Consider the following 10,555-nt stretch of genomic DNA (forward strand, 5'->3'; position numbering starts at 1 on the left):
AGCAGTGCATGGGGCAGAGGAGGATGCCGGTGGTACCTGTGTCCGAGCTCGTGGGCCACAGTGAAGGCCAAGGGCAGCCCCGTGTCCTCGTTGATGTTGCAGCTCCGGTGGGGCTGGCACATCCCTGCCACGTGGGACAGCCCCAGCGTCTCGCAGGGCCGGTTCATCGCCGCGCAAATGTCCTTCCTGGGGCCGGGGAGAGGACGGACACACAGACACAGAGCAGAGGAAGGCTGTGACAGCGGCAGGGTCTGCCATGAGACGTGTCCCAGCCCACAGGGACACACGCAGCCCCTGGCCAAACAGAAGCCAGGATGGAGACATCCAACGGCTTTCTGCAACACGAAGATTTACGACCTCTCCTTTCCCCTCCACTCTCCCACTATCCCGGGCTTATTATTAAGTCTGATTAATGGGAACTGCTATCCAGCCTGGCTACGTTTATTCCATTGTATAAATAAAGCTGATGCTGGGAATAATTAAGCAATTACTCCATTATGGGGGAAGCACATTGCAGCAGTGCTGTGGTCCAGGGCAGAGGAGCTCCAGCCACCTAGGAAGAACAACTCCATTGAAGTGCCTCATTTCTGCTACAAAGCAAACTTCCTACAGAGGATAAAACCGTTGTGGGTTGTGAATCATCACACAAACAACCACAACACTGCCAAAAGCCAAGTCACTGCAGCCTGAAACCATCAAACTGCGTTTTTACTGCAAGGTACATAAACTTGGCCAGGGGTGGGAATTCCTCCGAGCTCCATGGGAGGTCAGGGGCCTCTGGAGAGGCTCCTCTGCCAAACCCAGCATTGGCCTCCAAGGGAAAATGGAGAGTTAATCCCTGTGTGCATCTCCTGGGAGGATCCAGCCGTTCTGGGGCTTGGCAATAAGGCTACGGTGAAATCCTGGTTTGGAAACCTCTGCTGCTCAGTAACTGGGAGCTGTCTCTAGGTTTAAATCTGAGGTTTGAGACCAGTTCCAGCCACTAGGATCAGGTTATCTTCAGGTTTCATGTTATGTATCTAACGTGCAGGTGTCCAGGCATGGTGAGCAGGATTTCAACTGCTCCCACTGAGATATTCCTCTGTCTGTCTGCAGCTGCCAGAGGAGTTTCTGGCTGCCAGTATAGAACCTACATCATAAAATCAGCTCATAGGCATGATACCTTGTTAGCAGGACTGCGACGTCGTGATGCAGGGGATGGGAATCTCCTTTAATGTTGATGCTCTTCTGCCATTTGCAAAAGCTTTTCAAGGTGTTGTCTGCGTGGTGGGAGATTTTCAGATCCTCCTGCCAACATAATTAAAAGTCTGCTGTCATATTGCTGCTGGGTTTGTTTGGTTTTTAGGATGCAATGGGGAAGAGTCTGATCTCAGACACATCAGAGTGAAATCTGGAGTAACTGCCATCCAGATGGAATTGTTCCATATTTATAGGTTGTGGGCTGGGTGGGGACACAGTCCTTTTCTGCTTTCTTTTTATCTGTGACTCAATCGAAACATTAAATCACCTGATACCGGGGTTAAGAAACACTGTGGGAAAATATCCCGTCCTGGCTGGGGTTGAAGGACGGGGCCGCAGAGCCCATCTGAGCAGCATCAGGCTCCTCTGACCATGCAAGGATGCAAGGCAGTGGCATCTGCATTTATCCTGTGCAAATTCATCCAGGCCATGAAAACAGGTCAAGAGAGACCTCATGGCTTTCAAGGCTGCCCATGTGTCCCTGCCTAGCTGCCAGCACAGTATTTTCTTTTTACCTCTTCATCCTCCAGCAAGATGAGTCGCACTATGGCAATGTTGATGGGGTTCCCAATGCTGGCATGGTGGAACAGACCCGCCACCTGCAACACACAACAGCCAAAGAAATAAAGCCCAAAAGAGACCTTGCCCTGTAAGTACATCTGCAGGGGAATGTGAGCTCGAGGGGAAGCTACAAAAGGTTGTTGACAACATCTCAGAGAATTCCCCAAAATGAAAGGCAAGACCAGATGTAGACCTGGAGTTAAATGTTTGGAGTTGGATGACATCCATTTGAAATGGAGATAAACTGTGTAGCACATTGAAACACAACCAGAAATGCCCAAGGCTCACTTGTAATAGACATGTTTAACATTTCAAAGGATGCCAGTGCTCACTGGGTGCCTTTGCCACACCCAGCAACCTGGGGGTGTTACCCCTAGGTCCTCTGCCCAGTCCCACGCTCCTTCCTGGCCATCAACCAAAGCCACCTTCTGAAACGCAAATAGGTGCTGCCACAGCAGCTGCACAGCGAACAGACTCTACCACCTCATCCCACGGTGGGCATCACAGAACAATGGGATTTCCTGAGTTGCAAGGGGCCCACATGGATCATGGAGTCCAACTCCTTATATAACTCCATCATAGATGGATGTGGTGGCACAGCCTTTTTCCAGCCCATAATTACAATGGATGTCCTTCTCCCAAGGATAAATCAGGATGTCAACTACTCCAATACCAAAAATATTATTTGAAAAGATGTCATTCCTTTCTGAGCAGAGCTATCTCATATGGGTTGCATACTCATTTAAAACCATGTACTAACACCCATTGCTAACCTTGTGTCTGAAAGCCACGTCCCATCATTATTAGATGTAGCTCTCAGCTCATCAGATGAGTCTCAAGAGATGAATACCCTTTTTTACACTAAAAGTCTTACAAACAAAAGCCAAGTGAAATAAAGCTTCACTCCAATATATGTTCAAGCAAGTCATCACATCCATTTTCTCCTAAATCTTAGACACAGACTATCAAGAAAGGCTGGAAATTACTCATCAAGCTTACAGAGATTAATCCCAGAAAACTTCAAAGACATCCCAATATATTTTAAATAACATAAGAGAAGATGGGCAAAACTCTGTCCCCTTGACAGCAGGTGAAACTACCAGGAACTGAGACGCTCTCAGCACCGAGCAACACGGAAAAGCCACTGCATGGTGGGAATGGCTGGGCTGGCCAGAGGTTTGCTGAGGTCCCACCAGGATGAGTCCTGGCAAGACCAGTGGCCTGCCTGTCTCCCAGTGTGTCCCCAGGGGTCTGGCAGCTCTGATATTGAGGACCAGGACTCACCATGTTCATCACGGTCAGCACGTACTTCTCTATGTTCTCGCTGCCGTGGTATTCAATCATCTTGGTGTCGGCCACCACCAGTGTTTCCACCCACTTCTCCTTGCTGATGGAGCGCTGCCTTATTCTTCTCCTCCTGTGCTGCTTCTGTTCCCACCTCTCCCTCTGCTTCTCAGACCTCTCCAGGCTTTCTTGAGATTCTGAGGGATTAAAGGGAGAAAAAAGACTTTTTGGTGTTGAGAAAAAGGCTCCACACTTAGACACATAACTTACATATATTTTGCTGTGCTGTATGTTCCACCCTGGGGAGTGAAGACTCTGACCTCAGTCTGTTTCACAGCAGCATTAGCATGACAGAAAAAACAAAACAAAACAATAAATAAAGCATTTGAAATAACTTCTTTGGCGGGGACAGGGTTTGCAATATTCCACAAGAGGCGCTTGGGCATGTATCACTGAGAAATATCGGTGGCTTGACACTTGTGATTACCATCACAAGTTTGCATTTTGCAGAGACAGACAGTTCCCCAACATCATAAACTCTGCGCCCCCGAAGCTGAACTGATGTCTTGAGTCAGTTCCCAAAGATCATCAGTGTCCTGGGCAAGACTGAGACGTTGCAGGACCGCACAGAGATTTCCTCGGCCACATGGAGACTGAAATCTGCTCCTTCCCAGGGAGAAACAACAGGCACATTCCTTGGGCTGAACGGGGACGGAGGCGGAGGAGAGCGGGGACACTGCTCACGCACACCAGCCACTGGGAATTCTCATGTGGAGACTTTTCCTGAGACGCTGCTCCAAGGTCAAGGTCAGGGTCAGCCCCAAGCTGGGTAAAGGCTTTACAAACCCCATCCCACACAGTGGGAATCGCTTTTATGACCAGTTTCTAAGGGCTCAGCATTACTTCGTTAACAATGGACTTTTACATTTTATGGACTATACTGTACTATAGCTGTGAAAGAGTGTTTTATCCCCCAGCCTGAAAAATCCCAAGTATCTGGATAATTTGATGAATTGCTAATACCACTGTGACAGTTTAATCACAGCAGCTTCCTTGGAGCTTGTTTCCATTGTGCCCTGTGCTGCTGAGCTCCCAGGCGGGACGTGAAGGTGCAGGGATCCTGGGATCCCGGGGGGCTCACACGGCATTTTCCCTAGGAGACCCTCCCTGATCCACTGGCCCAGCTGTGCACACAGTCTGCCCTGCACACTGACAGACACTCAATAGCACCCAACAGCTTAACACCATCTGGTCCTGTGGTGTTTTGCAAAGAAAACCGGCAATACCTCAGTACAAAATGAAAGGCTTGCAGTAATTAAAATCCTGCAGACTTTTGGTTTCCTTTCCAGGGCACACAAATCACATCCACTTTGCCAGACTGCAGGAGGGATGCACATACACTGTGCATGGGCGTATCACGTCCAGTGAAATTCATTTACAATGAACAGACTTCAAAGTCTATGAAGAGCCATTATGATTTTTACTCTAGATTAAACAACTGATTTAGATTAATGGAAGAAAGCCTAAAGATAACCTGATTGTAGAAAAAAAAAATGACCCTAAGTTTCCAAAATCAGAGAGCTCTAGGAAATATGCAGAACAAGATGAGCTGCCTGGAAGATGCAGTTTCACTGATGCAGATGAGGAGTAAAGTGTCTGTGAGCTGCTGGGGTTGGGCTGAATTCCTCATTACTTGAAATCTTGGCTTTGGAAGCTTTTCCAGCCCATCTGCTCTAGACAGAGGAGAAGGGACCAGTACTGGTACGTTCTCTCTGCCTCAGAGACAGACTCCCGGGGCAGTGACTGGTTTCACCCTGAAAGGCCAATGACCCGGCAGGTCAGAAACTGATGTTTGCGAGGAAATAAAAACAAATACTCAGTCTCCACATCCCAGGATGCTTGCAGCAGGGTTGGGAGGAAGAGATGAGAGCAAGAGGCCTGAGGTTCGGCACACACAGTCATGTATGTGAGTAACATAAGCAAATACAGACAAACTGGCAGAGGAAAAAACCCAGCCCTGTGCTCTGCAGTGATTCCCGTGACTTGTGAGCTCCAGTCATTAATGTCACAAACACACCAGCTGGTGCTCAGCAAATGAGTTCTCCTGAGCAGCAGTTTGCAGGAGCCTTCCCTGCACGGTGTATGAGCATGTCCCCCCGCGCACCCCCCCACGCCAAATCCACCCACAGCTGGACACCGCACAGCCCCTTGCCGCTGGATTTCGGCCTGAGGGTTTTCTTTCTTGCCAGCCAACATGGCAAGAGGGATGTCCTGCACAACTTGTGAAACTCAAACTGAGAGCAATCGGTGTCATTGATAGATGCTGGGAGCTTAACACACAAGTCTGCAGAGGTAACGCAGGTGGCTGAGCCTTGGACCTGCTCCCATTATCTTCCTATGATGTGCTTCATACAAACCCCCGGACCCATCAGCTCCCAGCTCGTTGCAGCACGGGCAGAGGAAGGGGACAATACCTCGCACACCACAGGTTTCCCACGGAGCCAGTGGCCTCCTGCCCTGCTCTGTCCCGCGCTCAGGCACCTGGCGCTTGTAGATTCTGTGGGGCTGTGCTGCTCCATCCTCCCGAGAGCTGGTGGACACCGGTTCGATGAAGTAGTCCTCGTTCATGAGCCGAAACACGCCTTTCTGGCAGGGAGAGACAAAGTTGACACCATGGAGCCATCAGCACCTACACAGACTCACATTGAAGAACCTGGGAATGGGAGAGGTTTGCAAAATTTTCCAGGAAGAAATAAGTGTTCTCTAAAGAAACTGTTTCTATGGATATTTTGAGCTCTAAACTCCCAGACAAAAGAGAACAAGTCAGCGTGGATTGACCATAAGAAACTAAAAAGCTAAAGAGACCCTGTCACAAAGTAGATGGGTGGTGAAGCCAACAGGTGTATGATGCTGAGGAGCTTGGGGACAGGAGGGATGCTGAGACAAAGTGATGTTCTCCAGAGACACAGACACACCAGGAATGGGCACACGGACTGCACTCCCTCCTGTGCTCACACCACTGCTCTGAGTTCCCTGGAGATGCTCCCAAGGAGGAATGCTCCCCAAAGGACCAGAGCACAGCACTGGTGTCTGGAGGAGGCGCTGCGCTAATGGTGTTTTCCCCAGGACACCCTCCGCATGTGCAGGCAGTCACTCCCAGCCTTTGCACTGCCTGAGCAGCACCGCTGGGAACCAGCAGGAACAGACTGCTCATGGCCAGAGACCACAAAACCCCTGGAGAAGAGGAACAGGAATCTGCAGCAGCACTTGATGGTAGCAGGAACACACCACAGAGAGTCAGACCCTGACAAGGAGCACGGCCCCTCCACATGACATCAGGAGGATGTTATTGGCATCTCTCCTTTAGCAGGAATGCTGTTAAATTTGGTAGGAAAAGAGCAACCAACACCTTCCAGGATGTGTCCAGCTCCTGTCCTGCCACCAGACATGGCAGAGAGGGTCCGACTCCTGTTCTTGCAGGTCCAGGTGCCGGGGAGGCAGCAGCGATGCTCCCCTCCGCACACCCGTGCAAGACATTCTGCCCTCCACGAACCCAGCAGCACAGCCCTGCACCCCCAAACAGCACACAGGGACTTGGGTGGCCTCTGTAGACCCTCCATCTAAAAGTCACCCTGCTCTATGGGGCTAACTCAGCATTACAGACACCTGCTTGTCTTCATTTAAACACAGGAAGCTTAAAACGCAAACAGAGCCCCCAGCTGAATGAAGGCACCTGCAGCAGCAATGACCCAATGGAATTATCGCCCCCCCCCCCCCCCCCCCCCCCCGCCAAACCCAGAGATACCGGACACGAGCACAGCTGGGGATGCCTCCCCTGCCCCCAAGGAGACCCCACCTCCAGGGAACCCCAGCGCCTCTGTCACCCCACAGCCCCTGCACGGGAATGAGCATCTGCGCATCATGGGAGCCACCAAGTCACGTGGTGACGATTCTGTAACCCCCAGGAGGTTTTAAACCCTGTGGAGACCTGGTACCTGTGGCAGCTGGACACCAGCTCAGGCAGATACGGACACTTATGCTGAAGTCATAAATTTGCCTTGATGAGTACCAAAACAAGAGTCTTATTTGTGAAAGTAACTTTGGTTTTCAGCAAAATTTACACTTTCACAGGTCACTATCACATTCAAAAATATTTGCAGTGGAATGAGGTAGTGGAGGTGTTCACAAAACAAAGCAGTTTCACTCTACATGAGCTGCGTTATCAGAAATACCTCCAGGCTTCAAACACCTTGTTTTGTGTTTCTCATAATCCTACGTTTATGTACTAGAAGGCAGAGGTGAGAGGAGAAATGGTGTCTTTGGGAATTTGGACACAAACAAGTAAACACAGTCCCGGAAACTTCCCAAACCACTGGAATCCATGGGAAATTCAGAGTCAGCTCATCCACAGCCACATCAAACCTACGCGATGAGATCCCGACTCTGCTGCTGCTGGGAGGAATTCTACCATCTCTTTCAGCAGAATAAAGGCTTTCACAAAGTTATTTCCTTATCGATTAAAGATCTTGCACTTACCAGACCATCGCACGTGCTGAGCGCAGCCAGACCTCCTGGCAGCGCCTGGCTCCGAACCTCCCCGATCATATGGCAGGAGTGGGATGTGTGAGGCTGGATCTTGGCGCTGGCAATGCCCCCGTATCGCCTCTCGCTGACAAACCCAGGCGCCAGGAGGTTGTTGTTGAGGCTCAGGTTGAATTTCAGGGGTTGTCCTTTGTAATGGAGTTCATAGAAGGCGAGAAACTTGCTCCTGGAGGAAGGAGACCTTCGGTGAAGTGCTCGGTGGGAGAGATCGTAGGACAGGAACAATCCACTCTCGTCGACCTTGATGGGATGAACGATGTCACTGCTGGAGTACGGTGGAGCAGACTCTGGGAAGAAAAGGGTTTAGGGTTAGCTGTGGGGTTCATCACCTTTCTTCTTGCAGCCCTTCAACTGGATGCTGAACTCCCAAAGCAGCCCAGCAGGGTCAGGTACCCCAGCACCAGCTGGACTTGGTAACTGGTGTCCAGTGCCAAAGGCACGGTGGGGAGCAGGGAAGGGTAGGGACCCCATGCCCCCATGGGGCACCCCACGCTGCCGCCCCTACCCTCGGGTAGGGGCTGGGATTCTCCCCGGGAGGGTTAAAGTCAGGGGTGGGGGAGGACTGAGCTGGTTAGGGGGGCCGTGCAGCTCCGGGGGTGCGCGCTGCCTGGAGCCGGCCCCGGCTTCCACGCACACGTTCCCGCTGTTTAACTACAGCTGCAGGGGAAAAAAACAAAAACCAAAACAAAAAACCAAAACAAAACAAAATAACCAAACAACAACAACAAAAAACACACAAAAAAGAAACCCCCACAAAAAAACCGACAACACACCAAAACACAGCACCCCTTCCCCCCAACCAAATCCCAGTTTTCAAACAGTGTTTGGAAGCCGTTTCTGGGGACAAAGTACCCCGGGCACTGAGCGCTCCGGAGCTTCCCCAGCTGCGTCCCAGGGGAGCCGGCGGGAGCCGGCAGCAGCGGCGGGGCGAGCCCGGCCGGGGGCTGCAGCGGCGGGGGCACCGGGCTGCCCGACTCCGGCCCCGCCGGCACCTCCGTACCCCGCGGACATCCTCGCGGAACGCCCTGCCGGCAGCCCCGCGGACACCCCCGCGCAGCCCCGCGGACACCCCCACTCCCGCGCCCCTCCGCGGACCTGTCCGCGCCGCCACTCCACCCGTCCGCCCGCCCGCGGCCAGCGCGAGCGCGGCGGCGAGGTGCAGCAGCCCGGCCGGTCCCGCCATGGGTGCGGGCAGCGCGTGCGGGCAGCGGCTCGTGCCGGCAACGGCGGGCGGGGCTCCGCGCGTGCGGAGGGCGCGGGCAGGGCCGGGCAGCGCGCGCGCGCCCCTCCCGCCCCCCGCTGCGGCGCGAGTGCGCCCCTACGCGGCCGCGGGGAGCCACTGCTCGCTGCGGGGGTTTTGGTGGCAAGCGGGCGGCGGGACGTGCTGGTTCCCGGGGCTGCCGCTCTCGGCACAGCACCGAACCCGAGGCTTTCCCCTGTTCACCTTTTTAATTTTCCTTTTTCCTGAATGGTCCAGAGGAGCCACAGAAACGATCCGAGGCTGGAACAGCTCTGCTGGGAGGACAGGCTGAGAGAGTTGGGGTGTTCAGCTGGAGAAGAGAAGCTCCAGGGAGACCTTATTGCGACCTTTGCAGGCTTAAAAGGGGTGGGTATGAAAGATGGGGACAGACTTTTGAGCAGGGCCTGTTGCGATAGGACAAGGGGTAATGGTTTTAAACTAAAGGAGGGAGATTCAGGCCAGACATGAGGAAGACATTGTTGCCCCTGAGGGTGGTGAGAGCCTGGCCCAGTTTGGCCATAGAGATGGTAGATACCCAGAGACATCCCAGGCCAGGCTGGATGGGGCTCTGAGCAACCTGGGCTGGTGAAGATGTCCCTGCTCATGGCAGGGGTGGCACTGGGGGAGCTGGGAAGGTCTCCTCACACCCAAACTACTCAATAATCCTGCGATTCTATGCTGAAATAGGTATTTCCCACCTGGGAAAAAGAGCCCGGCTCCTGCAACATTTCCACTCCCTGCCTGTCAGCCTCCCACAACTTCATCTGCAAAAGTCAGAGCAAAAATACCTAAAAAATAGCAAAATCAAGTGTTTTGTTTTTGATAAGCCCGTTCTGAAGGATGACTGGTGAGCAAGGACTAACAGAGCCAGACTGTGGGATCCAGCCCAGCTTACCTGGAGCTCTGACATTTCCTGAAGATCAGGTCACGCCCAGAAATCCACATTTCTGAGCACAATTCAGCCCAAACACACCATAAAAGACATTTTGTACAGGATGAAAGTGAAGCAGGAGGAAACGAGGGGGGTCCCTACCCAGGAGGGCATCAGGGGACACACAGGATGCTCCCTGAGCTCCCGCATCCCAGCCTGGGCAGAGGGAGCAAAATAAATGTAGAAAAGCAGAATAAACGTATTTTCTCCTCCCTGCACGCAGCACGGTGGGCTCGCGGTCCAGACGACATTGACACTGACAATCCCATCTGCTGCGGCTCCACTTCTGCCTTCTCTGGGGGAGATACTTGATTATCTAAGTGACACTAAGATTGGCAAGAGACTGGGGTAGCGCTTGCTCCTGCCCGCGGAGGCGACCCCTGGCGGCCGAGCCGGAGGGCGGGCAAGGGCGCGGCGGAAGGCGCTGTCAAGTAGAGCGGAAGAGACTGATGTCGCAGCGCCCGGCTAGCTCAGTCGGTAGAGCATGGGACTCTTAATCCCAGGGTCGTGGGTTCGAGCCCCACGTTGGGCGGAAGCGTATTTTTGCTTTTCAGCTGGTGTTGGCTTTGTGTTTTTTGTTTTTTTTTAATCAATCTTATTTTTTTCTTTCCGCTCGCCCTCTTCACGGGCCTTGCAGCCAACGATTGACAACCAGAGCGATACTTTATCCCACCGGAGTACAGCGCCTGGAAGGGCGG

General features: G+C 52.6%; 1 protein-coding gene and 1 non-coding gene across 2 annotated transcripts in view; one reads left to right on the forward strand and one right to left on the reverse strand.

Moving 5' to 3' along the window:
- ADAMTS7 (ADAM metallopeptidase with thrombospondin type 1 motif 7) overlaps positions 1 to 8,912 on the reverse strand; it is a 43,896-nt gene extending 34,984 nt beyond the window's left edge. The window contains exons 1-7 of the mRNA XM_065847111.2: positions 8,782 to 8,912; positions 7,621 to 7,973; positions 5,559 to 5,730; positions 3,085 to 3,281; positions 1,755 to 1,838; positions 1,163 to 1,287; positions 37 to 186 (exon numbers count right to left, since the gene is read on the reverse strand). Of these exons, the coding sequence (XP_065703183.1) occupies positions 37 to 186; positions 1,163 to 1,287; positions 1,755 to 1,838; positions 3,085 to 3,281; positions 5,559 to 5,730; positions 7,621 to 7,973; positions 8,782 to 8,869 (1,169 nt within the window). The 5' untranslated portion in view covers positions 8,870 to 8,912. The remainder of the gene's footprint in view (positions 1 to 36; positions 187 to 1,162; positions 1,288 to 1,754; positions 1,839 to 3,084; positions 3,282 to 5,558; positions 5,731 to 7,620; positions 7,974 to 8,781) is intronic.
- A 1,404-nt stretch (positions 8,913 to 10,316) lies between these two features.
- Positions 10,317 to 10,389, forward strand: TRNAK-CUU (transfer RNA lysine (anticodon CUU)). The gene has a single exon. It is a non-coding gene; the product is annotated as a tRNA-Lys (tRNA).
- The last annotated feature ends 166 nt before the right edge of the window (positions 10,390 to 10,555 follow it).

Source organism: Patagioenas fasciata, chromosome 12, assembly GCF_037038585.1.
Source record: "Patagioenas fasciata isolate bPatFas1 chromosome 12, bPatFas1.hap1, whole genome shotgun sequence".
Taxonomy (NCBI): Eukaryota; Metazoa; Chordata; class Aves; order Columbiformes; family Columbidae; genus Patagioenas; species Patagioenas fasciata.